At 39.0% G+C, this 22973-nt stretch overlaps 1 protein-coding gene across 15 annotated transcripts in view; it reads right to left on the bottom strand.

Moving 5' to 3' along the window:
- Positions 1–22973, bottom strand: part of GTDC1 (glycosyltransferase like domain containing 1) — a 264103-nt gene that overhangs the window by 222186 nt on the left and 18944 nt on the right. For 10 of the 15 annotated variants that reach the window (XM_008172326.4, XM_042860887.2, XM_008172325.4 and 7 more), the window contains exon 3: positions 2495–2563. The exons of 3 other annotated variants lie outside the window; for them this stretch is intronic. Coding sequence is in view for 1 of the 12 variants with exons in the window: in XM_065561636.1 (XP_065417708.1) it covers positions 2495–2563; positions 9710–9717 (77 nt within the window). In the remaining 11 variants the exon portion in view is untranslated. Of the gene's footprint in view, positions 1–2494; positions 2564–9663; positions 9683–9709; positions 9764–10780; positions 10835–22973 lie in introns of those variants that run through there. 2 more of the 15 variants (XM_065561636.1, XM_065561635.1) reach the window with 2 other exon arrangements.

Here is a 22973-nt window from a genome sequence, read left to right on the forward strand (position 1 = left end):
ATAATCTCCTCCGTCTCAAGCACTTTATAAACTATAGTCTCAATCCTGCAAAAATGTCCCATCATGCTTAGTCTCACTGACTTCAGTCATCAGCAGATTAAGACGGGAATTGAAGAAGAATATCATTAACCTATCATTATGAAACTGCAGAGGGAAATTTCATGTACGAATTACCCAAATCGGAATATGCCCAACAAATAAGGTTCATGGGCCCAAGGCATCATAGGAGCTTTAGTAGCTATAAATAGTCAAGACTTTGGGTTATATCTCATCAGGAAGACAGCACCTTTAGCGCTGCGATGACCATTAATGCACTGCAGAGGCTCTGATTCAGAACTGATCCAGGACAGAAGAATGCCATATATCAAATCACCACCACTTCCAGTAGCAACCAGGGTTTTCTACGAGGTCTCCTATCCAAAAAACTTACCAAGCACATGCCTATTCAGTTTGTGATCATATGTAATTACTGTTTAAGATGCTACAATCATAAGCAGTGTGTCCAATATCTGTGTAAGGAACTAAAATATCCCTAACTTTGATTCGCAGAATCCTTTTGTTGCTGCCTCACCAAGATATTTTTATTTTCACTGTTCTTAGTTTTCAGAAAATCAACCCAAATACTCTGAGAAGTTAATAAATTAAAATATAGATTTTAACTGCTAACAGTTATCAAAATGAATTTTCCTCTTTATATTTATTTTAGGAATCAGATTTATTAGATATAGAAATAACATTTTTAAAAAAAATCTTAAGATTTAACAGTCATGTATTTTGACTATAGTTATAATTACTTTCTGAGGTAATGGCTAAACAATCCTGCTCTCGATTGCACTAGTACAAACCTGGACTAATTTCACTGACTTCATACAAGTTACCTAAGATTTACACCAGTTTAAATGAAAGCAGAAGTGGCCCAATAAGTCTAACTGGATATTTTCCATATAAAAAGACTCAATTTTTAAGCTAATAAACCTTATGCTCATTTCTTGATTTAAAAGGTTGGTGTGACTGGTAAACTGTAGTTTCAATATTAGAAATAATGAGGTAGCATAAACTCAAGAAATGCAAACTTCCTGAGCAAAACCAACAAGCTCTCGAGATATTATTTTGCAAAGCTTTTTGATTATTAACTATTTCCTCACTGAATGATTACAGTTTTTGTCATTTGGATTCACAGGTACAAAAGAATGTTGATTAAAATAAGAACTCTTTAGAGATAGGAAACAATTTTCCATGTAGTTTTCAGCCAGTGCCCCTTTAACAATGACTTTCAGAAGCTGACAAATATTATTGTAAAAATATAACATAAAAAAGCAGTAGCGATGTTCTGTAAACAGCATTAGCTCGTCAGCAAATAGCTTTTGTATTGGAAGGATCAGACAACATATGTAGCTTTAAATTCAGTCCATCTTCCTAGGATACAGCCTGACCTGTTTTTATTCATTCTGCAGTGTGAAAACATGGTAACACAGAGATGTGAGTGAGTATGGATGACTATGACCAATCATGGAAACTATTACTTAAGTGAAAAGTCCTTATTCACACAAGCAAGGATTCCAATGGTCCTACTTGCATGAATGGCTTTAGTGGGACTACAAACATGAATAAGGTTTTACAAGATTAGACTATGATTGTACAATGTCATATATACCAATGCCCCTATCGACAAACATTTATTAATGTAACTTTATGGAGAAGAATAGTCTCACTGAACTCAGTAAGAATACTCACATAAAATTATTCATATGTGTAAGTAAGTATTGCAGGATGTGGCCCAAGCTTTCTAAGTCAAGGTACAATTTTTTTGTATGTGATAGAGTACAAGCCGTCGGTTCTAAGTCTGCTGCATCTTTGACCCCGCATAAAGTCTTTGTATTTCCTGGGTGCTGTTAACATAAAACTTGCAACAGGACTAGAAAGAATGTTCTCTTGCTTATTGTGCTGAAATTCTCTGGTACACTGTTCAACTGAAATGCAGAGTTATTCAGAGGGATTTCAGAAACAGAGATTTGGAATATTTTTCCATAAATGTAAATTTATTCTATTAACACTAGATCTCTTTACACAGATGTAGGGCCCTAATGGTACAGGCCTTACAAAGAACCAAAAATGTTTTTTGAGTTTCAGTGGACTAGACTGAGCACAATTAACAACAGTTGCACATGTGAGTAAATGTAGTAGGCAGTTGATACTTAAACTTGGGAATATTATGTAAATATTATAAAGGCAGAGATGCCTAGAAAGAAATCACAATCTAGCTACTTTGATTTCTATGATTCAGTACAATGTGACTACAAAATACAATTTAAATGAACAACATCTAATTTAATTAAGTTAAACACCACATAAGAAAAAAATCTGCAAGACTCAGTGATCCCTTTTTTGCTAGTAAGTGTAAGTAGCCATTTTGATCCCATTAACACAGCTTTGAGATGGATGATCACCTGAAACAGTAAGTCTGAAATAACAAACAAAACATGAACTTCCTTACTTTGTTTCAGTTTTGGTGTATGCAAAGCGTGAACACAAAAATACTTCATTCCCTTCCACTTCTGGTTTTCTATTAAAAAGAAAATTAAAGACATTTAATTTTCCCTCCAAATGTATTAAATGAACAGAAATATACAATCATGGATATTTTTATGGGGAAAAAAATCGCTTGCTAAACAGTTAGCTGGGGACAAACCTAGCTAAACCAAAAATCTCCTATTTTAACAAATATAGGCCCTGGGCCTGCAGATGTTTGCAAGATTTGGGCCAAAGTATATATGGTTTGTGTTCTTCTGCTCCATTAATGGTAATGGAAGTCTAAAGGGTTCTCCATCCTGATGTTACCAAAATATATGTGGCTCCTCTTTTGTGCCATATTTCAGAGAAAGTCAACACAGAGACACTCATGCAGCTATATCAAAAAGATGTTCTTTTTCTTAAAATTTATGTTGGGATTCTAGCAATTCATCTGCCTCCATAAAATGTTTACAGTTTCAATTTCTATTGGGAGCCCAGCAGGCTTCAAATATTGAAGGGCAGTTCTTATTGTCAAAACTGTCCGTTTTACAATGGATAGCTTCATTTTTACGACAGTTTCACAAAGAATATATATATTCCAGTTGCCAATAAATAAGTGTACTATAAAAAAAGACGAACACCAACAAATGAGAATTTGCTCTGGGATCTTGCCACTTTAAATTATGCAGTTAGCTTTCATTAACTCTGTTTAATACTGCTGCATTCCTTAAAAACAAAAATACAAATTAAACCATAAAAATGCAAAATAATGTTGTTGATAACCTTCACACCAGTAAACAGCTTTTTCATATCATGAGTTTAAGAAGACTTCAGCTTCTTTCAACCCAGATATGGTTCAAATGGTCTTGTAAAAGGAGGTTCTTTAAATTCACAATTTCAAAATTCCTTTCCTCTTTAGGCCTCCTCCTTCCAGATGCAAAACTCCACCCTATCACAAGATGAACAGCATTGCCTAGTGAACCAGTTATAGTGCTTTAGAAGCACCATACGCAGATTCTGGTCTCTCACTCCGCAGGCTAACAGGGGGTAAGAGCTCTGCTGAGACTGCATGTTTTTACGGGAGAGTCTACTTCACCTCTTTGACCTCTCTGGCTGGTTAAATAAATGATGCTGGTGGGCTGTCTGGTGTCACTGACAGGAAGATGGTGGCTGGGAAACAATCTAGGGAATCCTCACAAGTTCATTAAGCTCTGGACAACTCTTGTGAGACATTAAATATACTGTTCTAAGTTGCAGGCTTTTCACCTTCACCTGCCTATACATAAATAAAAAAGCCAAATTAGCCTCTCCCGGATCTGGATAACATTCCTTTGTGCAATCCCCCATGCCACTCTATTGCCAGCATAGACCCTGATCCAGAAAAGCACTTAAACACATGTATAACTGTAAGCACATGAGTAGTCCTGTTGAAATCAATGGGAAAATTCACATTCTTAAATTTACATGTGCATAAAAGCTTTGCTTTATCCAGGCCCTAATGAGCTTGATGGCTCTGAGGGGCTGTTACTCCAATTAGAAATTCTGGCCAACACTTCTATAGCTCCAACTCTTTCCTAGGAAAATATTTGATATAGCTACATCTCATTTGTCCTCAAAAATATGAAAAGTATTTCTTAAAAAGGTGTGTCAAAACAGTGATTTAATCAGCTGACATACTGGAAATCACCTAAAATTAATAATTAACTGTTTACCAGAATCATGTTAAATTTCCAGTGGATACTATTCAAATTAAAATGGTCAGAAAAACCTGAAAAAGAACATAGTGTATAAGCCTATATATAAACATACATATACATACACAAGTGTCTATAAAGCACCAACACTTGTTTTACATCTGCCTTTACTTTGAAATGGGGAAAGCCCGTGTTACACCTCTTTGAAAAAATTAAACAAATCTTCCCCCACACCTCAGCCTCTTCCAAAACCAAAGTGCAGCATGACATTTGCTGCATGCACTTTCGATATACGCCTTACAAGCGCGTGGTAAATGCCTTCTTTTTAGAGATGATGCAAATTACAGGTATGCAGATGGAAATGCTAAAATGTGTTCTAGTTTCACTCTCAAAAGTACTCTTGAGACTGCAACCACATGATTCAAAACTATTTGTACTCCTTACTTCTGACACTCAAACCCATTCTCTTACTCTGCTTGCACAAAGACAGCATAAAGAAATGAAAAATATGCTTTTCCCATAAGTTTTAAAAGAAAACATATTTTAAATCATTTGTTAGATAACAAGCACCTATAACTTAAAAGCTAAAACAGCTGACCAGAACTTGTGTGTTCTTCCTTCTGTACTTTCCTGTTTGAGCTATACTTTCAGTATCATATCAAAAGAAAAAAAAAACAAAAAAACAAAAACAGGTTTAAAAAATTTTTTCAAAAAATAAGAGACTCCTACTTCATAACATAAGGTTTTCATTAGATTTTAAGCAAATGTTAAAAACAAAATAGATTCAATTTAAAAATATGATCTTAGCATTTACTTTTGTACCCTTTTCACAAAGGGGTTTAAATATATAGATCACTCACATGTACAAATTCTGAAGTTTTAGAAATTATACTCATAATAATAATATTTATCAGATACTATATGATGTTGTATATGTTCAAAGCACTATACAAACTGTAATTAATCTACACAACATTCCTGTGAAGTAGGCAGGTGAGTATTATTACAGATAGGATATTTAAAGATTCAGTACCAGGCACAGGAAGGTGAAGTGGCTTGCCCTTACAGTGAGCCAACGGCACAGCCAGTATTAGAACCCATGAGTTCTTGATTGCACTATCCACATTGCCTTTCACTTACATAGAAAAGGAACACAAGATTAAAAGATTTTTTTTTTATTTTTGAAATCTTATTCTAGAAAGAAATGCCAGTAATAGTCTGGGTAGTACAGAAAGGCATGGAAGTTTAGGTCATGAATTGGTCGACATTTTAAAATTCTGCCCATCTCTCATTGCCTTGGGCCTATCTGAAAAAGGACATTACAAAAATGATCTGTGGGTGGTGACCATCTGCAGTTATGTGACTCTGCACTTCAGGATTGAATGCAAAATCAGCACAGTATTTTATTGAATTATTGATTATCAGCTAAAACACACTATGCTTTGTATACTTGAGAAACTAATCTCAGTCAGCATTTACCACGGAACATTTGATATGCTGGAAAGCATGAACCAGTAAATGTAAAGACATGGATAGGCAGAAATTCAGCATGAAAGGAAAGCATAACTTCTCTTGTCTTTTAGAGAACCTCTACAACAAATAATTATGTACTTATTTACCATATGACAGGTATCAGTGCTTTGTATGAGATATTATGAAGTTACACAGTTGCCTAATGGAATGCATTCCTCCAACAATAAAGCACAACATGTCAAAGAGATATCATGCACTAGTATATTAGTTATTGTGCTCCACATGGTAATATTTCATAGCAAATCATTTAATTGTGGCTTGCACTGTATGAAACTAAATATGATAGTCACTTTTGAAAATGTTACCTAAGTGACTAGGAGCTTACAACCAATTTTCAAAAGTGATTTAGGGACTTGGGAGCCTAAATCACATTGACTTTCAGTATTATTCGTCTCTGTAAGAAGGGTTAAACAGTTATGGTAAAAAGTGTATTGCATGTAATATTTTATGTTTCATCAATACTGTAAATATATTTGATCTGTTTTCAATTTTTTTTAAAATATACTCAAGTCAAGCACCTCCCTTGGCCGGGCCTGTGAAAAGAATGGAACAGAACTGATCACCATCAGCTCTATGCCACCTAGAGATTCTCCTATGTCAGTGAAAATTGCAGCTGGCCATTTAGACCCTGTTTTAAGGATATTTTGTGCTACCAAAGCACCCTAAGGTTTTTGTACTTTGCCCTTGCCCCAAAGAACTTGCAATTTTGACAGGACACAAGAAATGAGGGAAAGAAACAGATCAAAAAGTGGGGAGGAAGGAGAGACAAGGACAAGGGAATAACAACAATACAGTTACTCAGTAAGGCATATGCATATTTTGAGGATTCTAGAAGATTTGGATTTTTTTAAACATAGTAAACCTCACGTCTTATCGACAAGATACCAGAAGTGAAAATTTAGTTGGTATATGAATTATTTAAACTATTAATTATGAACTAAATAAATAAATTTAACCACTTGGCTATTTACATTATTTGAGTGTGCTCGACGTGGTTTTATCAAATTATTTGAAGATAGTTGCTTCTACTACTGCTTACATCATCTGCAGAGTTTGCGATACATCTATGTGCCAAAACCATCTTAAACCTATTCATGGTTGATGATAAATAAAATACTACCTATAAATCTGCAGACACCACACTGTGTGGATATTTTCCTAAGCATGTAATTAATTATCAAAAGTATGAAACACTGAACCCTAAAAAAGAAAAAGAAAATAGCACATTCACAAACTGGACTTTTAAAAACACTTTAAAAACACTGTATTAACAATTTCCTTTTTTCATATTTGGCCTTGCTATCTCACATTATGACACATTGTCACTGAGAAGAATCAGATCAGATAGATTTTCCTACATTAGTTATGGCATGGCATAATGTCCTTGATTAATCACATCAAGGCAAAATTTTAAATTATCAAAAACCTCATTTTTTTCTTAGAACCACAAGATGTGTGTGCATTGTGTATATTTACATGACATAGCATGCAAGATTAAATGTTGGAGGATTATTATTTTTGTCTCATTTCTGAGGAAGGTGTGTTTTAAAACGGCTAAACTATTCCACAAAATTAGATTTAAAATATATCAGGAGAAAATTATTCAATCTATAAAGAAGTTAATATAACAAATATTAGTTGTGCTGGTCTACTTCTAATATTGACTTTTAAGGTCTTGATAATTTCATAATGTACTACACAAATGTCTCCGTTAACATTCCTTTTTCCATTTCATGTAATTCCTAAAATCTTTTAAGCTATTTTATTTACAAGATTTTATATATACAATGTCAATATAGTCTTGATGGGCTGAGTCAAATGCTGCAGGTCAATTAGGATGTCAAAATGAAATGAAAGTATGTCAAAATAAGCTGCATAGCATTTATAAATATGCTATACGTAAAAATTATGTGTGAGATCCACAGAAGCTGTTAAATGTGGAGTTGTAAGCTTTTCTTGGAGTCAAAGAGATAACCCTAGCTGTTGTACAAATATTACCCGTATTTTTAGCTCCCTGAGAATGTCCACTGCTTTGGAGATAATAATTTCTAAGCTTTCATCAAAACACCGCAAGAAATTTGGGTTACATACTTACAAATATATGCAAATAAAATTCACAAAATCTGAACACTTCATCTTGATTAGGATATGCAGAAAGAAACACTGACATAGGGACAGATTTTAAAGCAGAAAGCCACTATTTTATTAAATTTTAACGGATAATTTCTTCCCACCAAAAAATACCAAATATTTACTTGGATCCAGAATGGTGTTAAATGGCCTCCATGCCAAATAACCAATATTCAGGATTAGCCCCATTCAGCCTAGCCGCTAGGATTCAGCCCGCCTCCTAGGATTCAGCCCACCTGTGAGTCCTCTGATTCTGTCTCAACAAGGGGGAATGAGGGCATACATGAAGATCATCTGAGTCTTCAAAAACTTAAGGTTTCCCCTCCTTCCTATAGGCCATTAAATAAGTGCTGAAACTAGGGGTGCTGCTGCATCCCCTGGTTTTAAGTGTTTTCCATCATATACAGTGTTTACAATTTGGTTCAATGGCTCTCGGCATCCCGATTATACAAATTGTTCCAGCACCCCTGGGCCATTAGGTCTACCAGTCATCTCTTGGGTTCATCACTCATGGTTATCTCTGGGAGCTGGCCCTTTTGAGCCTCTTACCCACACAAATGTGGTGATTTAATCAGACCCACAACATCATGGAAATGACATTCAAACTATACCTTCATCACAGGGTAGGGAGCACAAGGCAACAGGTATTGGAGAATAACTGCTGAATGACCCTATGGCTCCATACACAGCAAGTGAGTGAGGCAATCAAGTCTTCCATCCCATCCATAATCTAGCCCAAGGGTCGGCAATAAGTGGCGTGCTGAGTCTTCATTTATTCACTTTAATTTAAGGTTTTGCGTGCCAGTAACACATTTTAACGTTTTTTAGAAGGCTTCTCTCTCTAAGTCTATATATTATATAACTAAACTATTGTCGTATGTAAAAGTAAACAAGGTTTTAAAAATGTTTAAGAAGCTTCATTTAAAATTAAATTAAAATGCTGATCTTACACCGCCAGCCCGCTCAGTCTGCGGCCAGCCTGGGGTTCCATTCACCTAGGCTGGCAGTGGGCTGAGTGGGTCCTGTGGCTGGGACCCTGACTGGCAAGGGGCCGGCAGCCAGAACCCGAGACCAGCAGCAGGCTGAGCGGGACCGGCGGCCGGGACCCCAGACCGGGGTTCTGTCCACCAGCTCCTTGCAGTCAGGGTCCCAGCTGCCGGTCCCGCTCAGCCCGCTGCCGGTCTGGGGTCCTGGCCCTGCCCACATAGAGTTGGTACCTACCTTATCCCTGGTTTTAGCCCATTCTCTTCCTCTCTCTCTGCATTGAGCTGAGGGTGGGAGTGCACTGAGCACAGGGCTGGGGGTGAAGGAGCAGGCTGGGGGTTGGGGTGTAGGGTCTGGCCAGGAACTAGAATGAGGGAGGGGGCTCAGGGTTGGGGCAGGAGGTTTGGGTCTGGAGCGCTTACCTGGGCAGCTCCCATTTGGTGTGAGGGGTGCAGGTGGGAATGTAGGGGCGGGGGAGGGGTGCAGGAGCTTCCGATTGGTGCTCAGGGTGGAGGTGGGGATGGGGGGGGTGCAAGAGTCAGGGTGTGGGGAGGCTGGGTATGTGTGGGTGGTGCAGGAGTCATGGCAGAGAGCTGGGGGCGTGGGAGGGGGTGCAGGAGTCATGGCAGAGGGCTGGGGGCGTGTGAGGGGGTGCAGGAGTCAGGGCATGGAGTGTGGGGAAGCTGGATACTGCAAATGCAAATAATTTACATTCTTTGTGCGCAGACGACTCAGCTTGTCTGGAAAAAAAATTCAAATAAGTGTTCAGGGGGCAATCAAAACCAGGATACAGTTACACTCCTCTAATTACATTTATTAATTTCGGATGACTCTTTTGAAGCATTCACGTAGCTGACCTCTCCATTCATCAGGTGTTCCTTGCTGAGAATCCGCTGGGCATACCTCAAAACCTAGGAGGTAGGAGATGCAAAAAAGGGGGATTTCTTTTTAAAAAGCAGCACTATTACTTTTCCCCTAACAGATTATGCAAAAAGTTTTGTGGGGGAGAAAAAGGCCAGAGTCAGGGCTGGGGTCGTGGGGGAGGGCAGGGGTCAGGGCCGGGGGCTGGGTATGTGTGAGGGGGGTGCAGGGGTCAGGGCAGGGGCCTTGGGGTGTGGGCTGGAGTCGTGGGGATGCTCCCAGCCCACGGCCCTGAGTGGCTCACAGCGGGGGCTGGAGGGGATATGCCCTGATTCCACCCTCCTTTCCCAAGGCCCTGTCCCCGCCTCTTCTCCGGAGCAGCGAGCACGCTGCGGCTGCAGTTCCAGCTCCGTTCTCACCCTCCCTCTCCAGGGCCATCAGCTGTTCGGCCGCAGGGAGGTAGAGGAGGGGCAGGAACCCAGCACGCTGAGGGAAGAGACAGGGGAGGAGGGAGCTTGGCTGCCGGTGGAGGCTGTCCTGCAGCAGCAGCCGGCAGGACCAAGGTTCTGCCCCCTGCCCCCGCAGGAGAAAGCAGTGGGCGGGGAGCGGAGAAGAGCAGGCTGGGCCGGGCAGGTTTTTTAATGGCACACTGCTGCCTGCCGGGGTCCCGACCGCCGGCCCCGCCCAGCCCGCACTAAGCCACGACTTGAACTACAAAAGCAATAACCTCTCTGTAAATTAGCTACTCAGATTATAAAATCATTCAAAGTTTAAAAAGAGAGGCTAAAAAGCAGTGCAATGTGTAGAAACTAAGAAGTGAAAAGTGGTGTACAAGTTCTCAGGGTAATTTTCCCTGCTATTGTGATTTTTTTCATCTCTGATATTCAGTTTTAGTCTTTAATAGGTTTTTTAAATATAATTATATAAAACTTTACAAACATATAAAATGTTTATGTTATACAAGTTAAAGGGATGTGCAAGATTGGTAGACTAAAAGTATGAAATATCAACTGTGTTATGTATTGCAAATGCATATATGTATTGACTTTTTCCCAAGCTCTTCTCACCTGCTTCCGTCTTGTGGGTAGGCAGTAAAATAACATTTACAAAAATCCTGCAATCTGCTTAAACAGAAACAGAAAAACAAAATGTAGAAAAATACAAAGCATGTAAGTGCAATTGCATCAAAACTGTACATTTTTTGTTATTGTAAGGCCACAATAAGTATAAGTTTTGTTTATTTTTTAAATAAATACATTTTGAAGATGCACAGCTTCACTGAGTGGTAGCCTTGGGACCATATATGCTGGGTAATACAGAGGTTATGATATTTATGTGACTAAAAGTTGGGATCTGTTCATTTTCCAATTAGAAAACAGATGTTGTGTCTTTATTTACTTAACTCAGTGGCAATGTAATGACTCTGTGCATCTGGGAATCTTCACATGGGCAAGCTGAGATTGAGACTGGAGTACTGAGTGGGGAGGATGCACAACCTGCTCCTGGCATCTAGTAGAAACACTAGAGGAAAGTTAATACAACCAAAAACTGTGTTGACTTTGCTGAGGAAATCCCTCAATGCTGGGGGACACTCTTAAAATGAGCTCCCAAAGCAGAAATTGAGGGTGTTTCTCTAATAACCACTAAGGAGGAGGCAGGTGTCTCAGATTCAGTGCCTCTGCATGGGTAGCCTTATGTCACTGTGACAGTTAGTATCCCTATGCTCACCCTTTTTATAAAATTATAATGGATTTTGTACAAAGTATGCATGGTGAGGTATCATTTGAAAATCTCATAATTTGCTGATCATTATTGTCGTGGTAAAATATGTGTGGCAACGTTGTATGTAAAGTTAGAAGATTCTATTGTATGACGTTACTAAAACATATTCTAAATATGGGAAAACAGCCACAAACCAGTTCCTCAGGGACAGAAGGCCAACTGACGCCTCAGCCAGGTGTCAATGAAATTAAATGGACTATCACCTGGTTAAGAAGCCATTCTTTGGCAGGAAAAAGGGTGCGAGCAAGAAATTTACATCTTGACAATGAACAGCTGGAGGTTTCCATCTCCAGAACCTCAGCTGAGATTATTTTCCAAAGAAAAAAAGAGAACTATAAGAAAGGAGAGCAAAGGCCCCAAAATCTCTCTCTCCATTCATCTCTTCTCACGGCATCACCACCACCTGAACGATGAGGAAATTAACACAAATTGAGGCAAGGTCCTGGCTGGAAGGATTCCAGCCAGTAAGAGTGCTAGAGCATGTGGTGAGAGAACTTTTGCTTTGAAGTCACTTAGTTTGGTTAAACTAGCTATTAGTATGCATTTTACTTTCATTTCTTTGTAACCTATTCTGACTTTTCTGCCTCCTTACTTGTAATCACTTAAAATCTCTATTTCTGTAGTTAATAAACTTATTTTATTGTTTTATCTAAACCAGTGTGTGTTTGGATCGAAGTGTTTGGGAAACTCCATTTGAAATAACAAGGTTTGTGCATATCATTTTCTATTAACGAAATGACGGACTTTATATGAGCTTATATTCTCCAGGAAGGTGCTGAGTAGTACAAGACACATTTCTCGGGGGAAGTCTGGGACTGGGAGTTTGCTTGTGTTTCCCACACTGTAACTCATGGGTGGCTGGCTACAACATTCATACAGCTGGGAGTGATTTACATGTTGGAGGCGATGTCTGAGCAGATCAGGAGTGGTTGCTCTCACAGTGAAGCAGTGTAAAAGGCACCCCAAGTTGGAGAATTGAGGGGACACAGCTGTCCATCAGTCTAGATTGTACCCTGAAGAATGTCACAGTCCTCCACAGATCTCTTGGGGATGCAGGATGGTTTGTGAGCTGGCCCCCCAATTATTCTGCAACGAAGCCAAATGCCATGAGGGGGGAATTCTGTGAGCAGAATCTCAGGGAATTTCCTAGCCCCTATGCAGGTTTTTCTGCATAGAGGCATAATCTGACCCACAGTGCTTAAATACACAAATATTTTAAAACATTACTAGGGCAGCAGTCAACATATTACTCCTCTTAAACAAATATATTGTGCTGGTGCTTCAATTAGTGGATAGCAAAAACATTAAACACCTTAACTTCTGCCATTTTTCACTACACCATGAGGTATTAACATTTAAGAATAAATTATTATTAAAAATACTACTAATAAAATCCTCAGTTTGTATTGTTGCTAGGATTTAATGTCCAAACAACTGTTTTAAAATGATGAACTGATTATCTGAAGATAACTCATTTTTGATACCGAGAAATGCGTTTCTATTCCAGCAATAAAAACATTCGATAACTAGTTACCAATTACACAAATAGCATGTTCCTAGCCTTAAATGGCTAGCAAAGAGCAGAGATAAAAAAAGAAAAATAACCATATTGCCAATTGAAATCTCTGACTTACTTTTTGAATATCTATTATGCAAGAGAGTCAGAATGCCAGTAAAACCTAAGACTTTCATGAAAACATTATTTTGTGTATATGGCTTAGATACAAAGCTAAAAGCAGAACTGACAAACTGAGCTTGGGAAAGTAAGCCTTTTTGCCAACGAATTTCTTGCAAAGTCAACAATTATAATTTATTCTGATCCTTTGTGTCACCATATTAGTAGTTATTTTTCAGCAATCCCAGAGCAGCTACAAATAATGCCATAGAAGAGAACTGATATAATTACATGCTGAAAAAGACAGTCCAGCACCCTTACACTCAAAACTACTCTCTGTGGCTCCTTCATACCCCATATGTTGCTAATAAAACTGTTTGAATCATACCTAGGAGACAGTTTTACTGATATTGTATCAGGTCCCTAGGTTCTTCATGTGAGATACGATGTCACTAGAACTATAACTATGCAAATTTTGCAATACAGAATCCCACTGGACACAATATTACGCATATAACTCGCAGTATGAAACTGCGCATTAGCAAAATTTTTGTAACCACTACGTTGAAAAATCTCAGTACATTGAAAGCAGATTCAAGAAGTATTAAAGAGTAATCTACATGTACATGTGAAACACACCTTTACCTATAAAGACAGCAGTGATATCTGTCTCAAAAAGGGAAATATGATTTTGTGTTCATCTGATAATTCACAGAAAGTTTTAGAACAGATATTGTCTAATTGGTGAACAGTTTTCAATAACATTAAAAAATAATAGCCTACTTTAGAATCCTTAAACTAGATTTTCAAGCATGAGGATCTAACTTTCATCCACACAAAAATTAGTCTAACTTGCATCACACAACAGCCTACAGTTTGGGGTTTCTAGTGACTGCATGTACATGTATCAAGAATCTGCAGTACTGGGTTTTATGAATGGACTTTAAAAAGTATCATCAGAAAGCAACATAAAATAGGGGAGAATAGGAGTGTCTTATGGTCTAAATACTGGCTTTGGAGCCAGGAACAGGAGTTCTAATCCTGGATCTGACTTCAAATCCCTCTATGGCCTCAAGCAAATCAAAACCCCTCTCTGCCTCTCTTCAGTGAAATTAGGATCTCATTTTTGTTATTATTTGTACAGCATTAATATGGGCAGTGCTTTATGGACACACAAAATGACAATTCCCTATCTTGAAGAGTTTACAATCTAGGTAGACATCTTGCAAAGCTGATTGTAGGGAGGCAACAAAAAAAAAATCAGTGTGACGAAGCAGCAAAGCAAGTCATACGTCTTACTCCTTCCATGGTTTTATTGTAGTTGTTTCTCTACTAATAGTTATCATCATCAAGAAGTATGTTTTAAAGAGGAATTTGAAAAAAAGAGATGGTGATTGCATGGCAGATTGGGATTCCAGGTTTAGGGAGACAAAAATACTTATATGGTAATGTTTGTAAAGTGTTATATACAGTAAGTTCTGAGTATTATTAAAAGCAAAAGCACTGTACTAGCTACCCTCCTGATGTAGTTAGAATGTTTTTTAATATGATTGTAAACAGAAAACAGGTAAATTAAATAAGGTATCACATATTCCAACTAAAATGCTTCCATAAGGGCTAGAGTGTGGTAGTTTTACTCACACTGAGACTTCTTCAACTTTGTAAGTGGTTCTATTGACTTGTCTGGATTACTCCTAGTATAAGGTTCCCCTTCAAGACATTGAGTGATATTTTATGAGCTAGATGATTTACACTGTGTTCTACAAACACTTCACAGCACCTTGGCATCCCATTGGTACTGGATTTTAATACAATACAGTTTTGAGATAATTCTATACACGCACACACGTACATACTTTAGTAAGTTTGCAAAAAAACAACCACCCTGCAATGTGGTGCAATTGAAATGTTGAGATTTACATATTTCAGTATAAGACTGCTAAAGATAAATGATTGAAAAGTCGTATTTTGAGAAAAGTAAGGTCTATATAAATCAAATGTTATCAGTATAGGCTATAATCCAGCACTTAAGCACATACTTACCTTTAAGCACGAGTAGTCTGACTGATCTAAGAAACACTGCCATCGGTGGGGACTACTCATGTGCTTAAATTCAAGCATATGCTTACGTGCTTTACAGAATTCAGGACTATTGGCATCATGGGTCACCATAATGTAAAATACTCAATCCTAAAAAAAAAATCAGTAGAAAAAACAAAAGCGAGATCAACATGAAAAGTTTATTCAAAAGCCTTAAAAATTCACTCATGATGAACAAGATTTATTATTTACTGGCTAAGTGAGTTCTAGAGCTAAAATGTATTAATGAAAACAGTCAATATTAAGGGGTAGACAATAGAGCTTTTAGAAGATAGCTAAATGTTCAGTAAAACTGAGGTCCCTGGACCAAAAAAAAAAAAAACACAGTTCCTGTCTCCATCACCTTTGGACTTTACCATTCTCAGTAGTTTAATATTAAAGAAGCTTGGGGGGTAGACCAGTCTCGATGAGGGCTTCCTCACCTTTGATATATATCTTCCCCTTTGATTCCCTCTTGAGTTTGTTAACATTTAGGGGATGCAGGGTAGGCCCCAATGATGGCCACTGGTGGAGCCCCAAGGAGATCAATGCATTCATCAGTTCTAGGGTTAAGTTTATATATCGTAACAAGTGAGTTGGGAGGAAAAAGGTACAAAATAGAGTTTTGGTGGGAAGAAGGTGAAGTTGAGAGAGATGGGAGGACAGTGGTGTATTTACTAGAATACACTGAAGTATTATCAATAATTGAACTAAATTATATCTTTTAAATAAATGAATACCATACATTTTGTAATGGATTTGCTTTTTATTATTCTTTGTTAGCTGGCAAAATTCAGTCATTTGTTATCTGTCTCCCAGTCATTAGTGTGAATTGGCTAGATTCTAACATAGCAGTAATAAGATTTTTTTTATCCAGTTAAACTTCTACAGTACCTGCAACATTTTAAGTTATAGTGACCAATCAAACTAAGTTTTAATATAGCCTATCATGACAGAACTACAATAAACCTAGTTTTGAAAATAATATGGCTCGTAACTGCAGCAGTAAACTCCCCTGGCAACAACTTTCTCAAATAGCAAAATGCAGCCCTAAACACATAGGCCACCATTGAACAATTATGCAGAAACCTTAAAAACCCCAAGGTAATGAGTCACGTGTTTTAGTGAAATAATTTCTGGACGCAGTATCAAAGTAAAAATTTGGCACACTTAATAGCCTGAAGCTCAATAGTTAGCACCTAAGATTTGCTGAAGTACAAACACAAGAAGTGTACGGACATCCATTCCCAGATATTCAAACAGCATTTAAACAATGGAATACCCACAGCACTTCTTTATTAACAGAGCAACAAAACCGCTATCATTAGCATAATTGTGACACTTCAACCCATATTTGGAAATAATAGCCAATGGAGCTAAACAAATTGAAAACAAGATAGGTCCTAAAGATGAACCACCTGGAACTCCAGTTATGATTGGATTTTATGATCTAAACACATTCCCATTTATAAAAATTGGCATGGTAATATCACTCACGTAAGCCTTAAACCACAGGAACATGACAGACTGGGATTTCAATGCAGTCTTTAAAAAGAGCAATGTTAAGTACAGTAGAACCTCAGAGTTATGGACACCTCGAGAATGGAGGTTGTTTGTAACTAACTCTGAAGAAGCCATTATGGGATGCTTCTCAGGGCGGAGTGCTCGGAGCGGGAGCTCTCAGCTCTGCAGAGGCTGCCCAGTGAGTGGGGGTGAGGATAGGCAGCTGCTTCTAGCCCCGACTGCAAGGATGATGAGTGAGGTACCCTGGGACACCGCAGTGTCAGTGGGCGCATGGTGCAGGCTGTGACCCTTTAAAACTGAGCTGCTCCTCCAGAGCGCAGCATGCAGGCAGGAGATTGGGCTCCAGCTCCAGCAGCTTACACTCCAGGCCAGGTCTCAGTAGCAGCTGGGAAGTTTCTTTCCCGGGATCTGAGGTTACAAGCTTGTCCCCCTCCCAGCGGGGGGGGGGGACGACACACGACATTCATCACCTCCTACCTGCGACTGCCCTGAGCCATGGCGAGTAGGGGGTGAGGACAGGCCGTCCAGATGTGCCTACCTTTAAGATGCAATACAGACACAGTACTTGCTGGTGTTTGTTTTCGTCTCTGATGCTGCCTGATAGCTTACTTCCGGTTCCCCATGGTGTCCAGTTGACCGGTCAGTCCGTAACTCTGGTGTTCGTATCTTTGAGGTTCTACTGTAGTTCGGGACTTAAACATTTCTCAAACTCTGCAGCACTGTACTACAACATGAAAACTAGAAACTACCCAGAAACAGACTAGAATCAAAAGTCAGTATGTAGTCAATATTCTACAGTCCAAATTAATTGAAATACAAAAGACAAAGAATAAAGGAAAAGTACTTCTAAAAATGCATTACTTTTAGTCCAACAGTGTTATGCAGTCAAGCAGGACTGAAGGATTGCTGCAAAAGCTGCCAAAATATCAATATCTCCTGCATGAATCATGAAGAGGTTTTTTCCCCTTCCCCAACATATTCCTGTGAGGGGTGGAACTCCTTCCTCTGAAGCATCAAGGATGGCCATGGCTGGAGAAGGGACTTTGCAAGGGGAAGGTCAAGTACAATCTCTCTCTCAGGTATGTGGCTGGATGGTTTTTGATCTCATGCTCAGGGTCTAACTGATCACCACATGTGGGTCAAAAAGGAATTTCCCCCGAGATCAAATTGGCAGTGATCTTGGAAAGGAAGGTGAAAACTCTACAACATGCGGGTCGTGGATCATTTGCCAGGATTATCTGGGTATATCTCACTAAATCATTTCTCTGTCACTGTGGGAGCCTCAGGCACTGGTGCACCTTGGATTTTCCTATTCTCTGCCTGTGGCACATAATCGGATTTCCTATAGGCTAAAATACTTTGGTCAAATTTTGGTTGCTGGATGCAGTGAGTGGGTATTGGATGGTCTTGGTGACCTGTGATATACAGGAAGTCAGACTAGATGACGTAGTAGTCCCTTCTGGCCTTAAAACTCTGAATCTCTGAAGGATATTTGTTGTCAGTATTTAAAAGCCAATCATTGGTGACCCAAGTCCCCATAGCATCCTAAATCTTGAATGATATTCTAGAAAAAAGAGAACAAATATGGAGACAGGGTAAAAATTGGTTGAACCGCTTTCAAAAACAATGAGTAATTATGGCAGGTTGGTAATCAGAGGAGATACCTAATGTCTAACATTCATATCTCAAGTGTGGGGAAAATGTAGCAATGTTCCACAGTATTCTATTTGTAACCAAACTATCCAAACATGGGCCACACTAATAAGGGATTTTGTTTTACAAAGCAAAACAACAACAGTTTGAATCGGAGTCCCATTTATCTAAAACAGGGGTCAGCAACCTGCGGTACGCAAGCTGATTTTCAGTGGCACCCTGCTGCCGGCCTGGGGTTCCGTCCGCCAGCCCCCTGCCATCCGAGGTCCCGGCCACCGGCCCCACTCAGCCCACTGCTGGCCTGGGTGGACAGAACCCCAGACCAGCAGCGGGCTGAGCGGGGCCTGCGACCAGGACCCTGGCTGGCAGGGGCTGGTGGACGGAACCCCAGACCGACCGCTTCCTGCCACTGGCCCGCTGAGCCCGCTGCCGGTCTGGGATTCCATCCGCCAGCCCCTGTAAATGTAAAATGTATTACTGGCATGCGAAACCTTAAGTAACAGTGAATAAATGAAGACTTGGCACACCACTTCCGAAAGGTTGCTGACCCCTGATCTAAAATCTCCAAACGTGCTGAGAACAAGGCAGCATTCAGGTCCATGGATGGGGTGGGGGACAGGTTCAGATTATCAGGATTATTTAATGGACAACACACACACAGCCCTATCCATTTAAACTGATAATATACCATGTATATACTCGTTCATTAGCCCATTCATTTATAAGCCGACCCCCGCAAGATGGTTAGGTAAAAATAGCAAAAACCTGTATGACCCTTTCATAAGCCGACCCTATATTTCAGGGGTTGGCAAACTTTGGCTCCTGGCCCATCAGGGTAAGCCACTGGCGGGTCGGGACATTTTGTTTACTTGGAGCATCTGCAGGCATGGAGCCCCTCAGCTCCCTGTGGCCGTGGTTCGCTGTTCCCAGCCAATGGGAGCCATTGGCTGGGAATGGCAAACCGCGGCCACAGGGAACTGAGGGGCTCCATGCCTGCAGATGCTCCAAGTAAACAAAATGACAATGTATTAGATATTCAATTCAATGATTCCATAGAGTTTAAAATCATTAAATTTTGGTGTAGACCTGTTTATAAGCCGACCCCCCCACCTTTGATGCATCACTTTTTTACCAAAAATATTCGGTTTATGAACGAGTATATACAGTAATCTGGACCAGCTCATGGCCGACCCTGCACAACTGATTAGAGGGGGCATTAAGCACCCCTATGTATGCCCTTATGGTGCATTGTGTACTATACCACTGCTTCCAGAGTGCAGGAGAAGCAGGGTCCACTATGTCCCCAGCTCATTCAAGTGGGCAGGAAGGAGCTTCACCCCCTCAATGTGCCTGATAGTGTAATTACGCTGCTGTGTCAAGCAGCATATGCTGTCACAGTACATTCCCTCCACTAAGCTGTGGGGAGAGTTCCTGAGTCACAATCTCACGCCCATACTACTCTAGCAGCAATGCAACAACACATTGTCCTTATTATGGGATAGCCTAGATCACCAACTTATGATATATGTCTTATATATACTGGATTTAGTTTAAAAAAATAAACAAACAAACAAACAAACAAACAAACAAACAAACAGGAAAAATATCCTGAACATCAACAACAAAACCGGTCATCTGACACTCAGATCATCCTAATTCTGTATAATTTAGAAAGGGTTGTAAGAGAGCCAGTCCACAAGTATAATATACATAAGGGTTGTTTGCACAACATTTAGATGTAAAAGGGGGAACAGGGTGACTCCACTGCCTAGTTTACATAAAATTGTTATTCCCTAATTTTAGCTGTACGAAAAGTATATGTTTATTGAACAACTAAGGAGAAGACTACTCCAGGATGAGTGAGAAGAGTAAGAAAGAGTGGATGTGAAACAAAGTAACTTACATTGATTCTTAAACAAAATCAGAGCAAATATTCCACATATTTGCATTTGCAAGTGAAAGCTGACCTCAGACATTATGTTCAATACATATGAGGCAGATCCTAAGCTGATAATGACCTTGATAATATTATAGAGGCAAATTTTACAGCAGGATGAGTTGTTCTCGAACAATGTTTTCCAATGTATTAGACATACAAGGGATTTTCTCTACATCAGGAACTGCATGTCATGTTCTTTAAACTATTTCTTTTCTTGAGCAAATGTATTGTGGACTATACAAGGAGAATGTCATTCGCTATTTATCTTGGAGTTTCTCAGTTATAGTTTCCATTGGCAGTGACAGAATGTGGGATTTTTCTCAAAACCATGGTTGCATTTAGGATCACTCTTTTAGGCTCCAGAGTCACAGGATAATAGTATTTAGTGACTCTCAACCCTAGTAGTTTCATCTTTGAGACACCAAGAGTGATTTTCATCAGCTGGAAATCATGTGCTAATTCAGAGCACGTAGTGGTACCAACATCAGAAAATGTGGAAGCAGGAGTTCTTCAGGTAGCAGAAATGGCTATATAAGATGCATCAGCAGAGACTAGGTTATGGCAATGATTCCACCCTACACTGTGAAACCAATCAGTTCCTGTGAACTACACACTGTTAAGCAAACACCTCATGGTTGTTGAATGCTGACTCTGATGTTCAGAAAGCATTAAGACTTATTTAGTTCTTATAGTCAAAAAGAGAAATCCCTGTGTGAATGTTTGTAATACAAGCTCCAGTATACAGTCAGTCAAAACCATGTTGAAATAGAAGAAGGCCACAGGCTAGTATTTGACTGGTTCTTTTATACACACTATCAATGTTCCCTCCAAGATCACTAAAGAAAAGATATGCAAATATGGGAAAAAATAAAAGCAGAAAAAGACAACAGAAATAATTACAAACTGGGTTCTGCTTTAGGAACGTTTAATGCCTCTACCAACCCTAGGGAAGCACAGAGCTATCTACATGTATGTCTCATGCTAATTCAGTATACCCATTTTACATATAGAAAGGGGGTGTTCAATACGTTAATGAAGAAGAAAATAAGTGGAAAAAAACATAGGCCCCAATCCTGCAAAGTATTATGCAAGTGTTTAACTTCACACGTTGTGAGCAATTTTATTGAGTTCAACAAGACTACGCACAGTGCATAAGACTGTCCATGCATACATCTTTGTAGGACAACTAAGAAATTGTACATCCAAAAACAGAAAATTGGTTTAAGCTGGTCGGAGCTAACTGTTCTGCCAGCTCCACTTCAGATATTCTTAGTTGTCTAATCAAATATATTTCTCAACAAATTTTAATGGATTTTAGTATACTAAAAACATGGGCATATCTTTGGCAATCCAACTCATCAGGTATGAAAATTAGGATCTCCATGCAAAATGTCTATGTGAGGTGATTCTCTCTCTTTTGCCCTCAAAAACTATTAAAGTCATAAGGTTTGAGACCATCTGAGTAAGTTACATAAAACAGAGACTTTGCAGCAGTATGTTCTAATACTGTATTTGGAGCTGAATATGCTGCAGACAAGTGCCTTTTAGAAGCTATAATAAATTAAACAGTTCAAGCGACAATCATGATTATATCTGTGCAATCTATTATTCATTCACAAGACACCCTCGGTTTGTATAAACTATCATATAAAAATGTTTTTAGGGAATTCACAGTCTTTATTATATTGCACGTTTTATAACAATAGGAGGAATCCTTTGGTTTTCCTACTAAAGTCTGCCATTAGTCTGAATTTAAGAAAAGTCCATATTCTCTTTCATTTAGTCTAATCCTAGTCAGCCTTAGCAACAACCATAGGGCTTGTTTATACAGGAATACACAGGAAAATTAATCTGAATTAAATGAAGGTGTGAATTTAAAGTGGATTAGTTAAACCACATTAAATTGTGCATGGATACTCTTTACTCAGAATTAAAGTGACCTTAATTCAGTTCCGCTTAATTCACTTCCAAAGTGAAATAAGAGAAACCAAATTTTAAGGCTATTCTAATTCTGAATAAGAGTGTCCACACTGGGATTTATTATAGTTTAATTAATCTACTTAAACTCACACCATTAGTTTGGATTAATCTGGATTAATTGTCCTTAGTATCACTCTATAGACAAGCCCATAGTAAATGGCTGTTAGGGGCTACCTGGTCCTCTGCAACAGTCCCTCTAATCCTGCTTCTGGGGGGAAAGAAATATCTGCCCAATTTCCCCATAACCCTCCAAAAGTGGGAGAAATATCTCTGCCCAATCTCTGCCTCAGAAAAGGAGGTCCCACCCATAGTAAGATCAACAACAGATGATAAAGAAACTACTAAGATTTGAATTTAGGACCACTTACATTCTTGTTTTCATCTGTATAGCTAAGGTTTTATTGCACCTATTTTTAACATATTCTGTATTTTATTGTGTCTTATCACTCTTCATTGCAAAGGATATGGGGAAGATCTCCACATTGAATCCATTCTTTTTAGCTGAAGATCTGAGGAACTGACCCAGATTGAGGTGTCAGTAAAGGAGGTTTTGGAACAAACTGATAAATTAAACAGTAATAAGTCACCACAACCAGATGATATTCACCCAAGAATTCTGAAGGAATTCAAATATGAAATTGCAGGACTTCTAACTGTGGTATATAACCTATCACTTAAATCAGCCTCT

This window comes from Chrysemys picta, chromosome 11 (assembly GCF_011386835.1).
Source record: "Chrysemys picta bellii isolate R12L10 chromosome 11, ASM1138683v2, whole genome shotgun sequence".
Classification (NCBI taxonomy): Eukaryota; Metazoa; Chordata; order Testudines; family Emydidae; genus Chrysemys; species Chrysemys picta.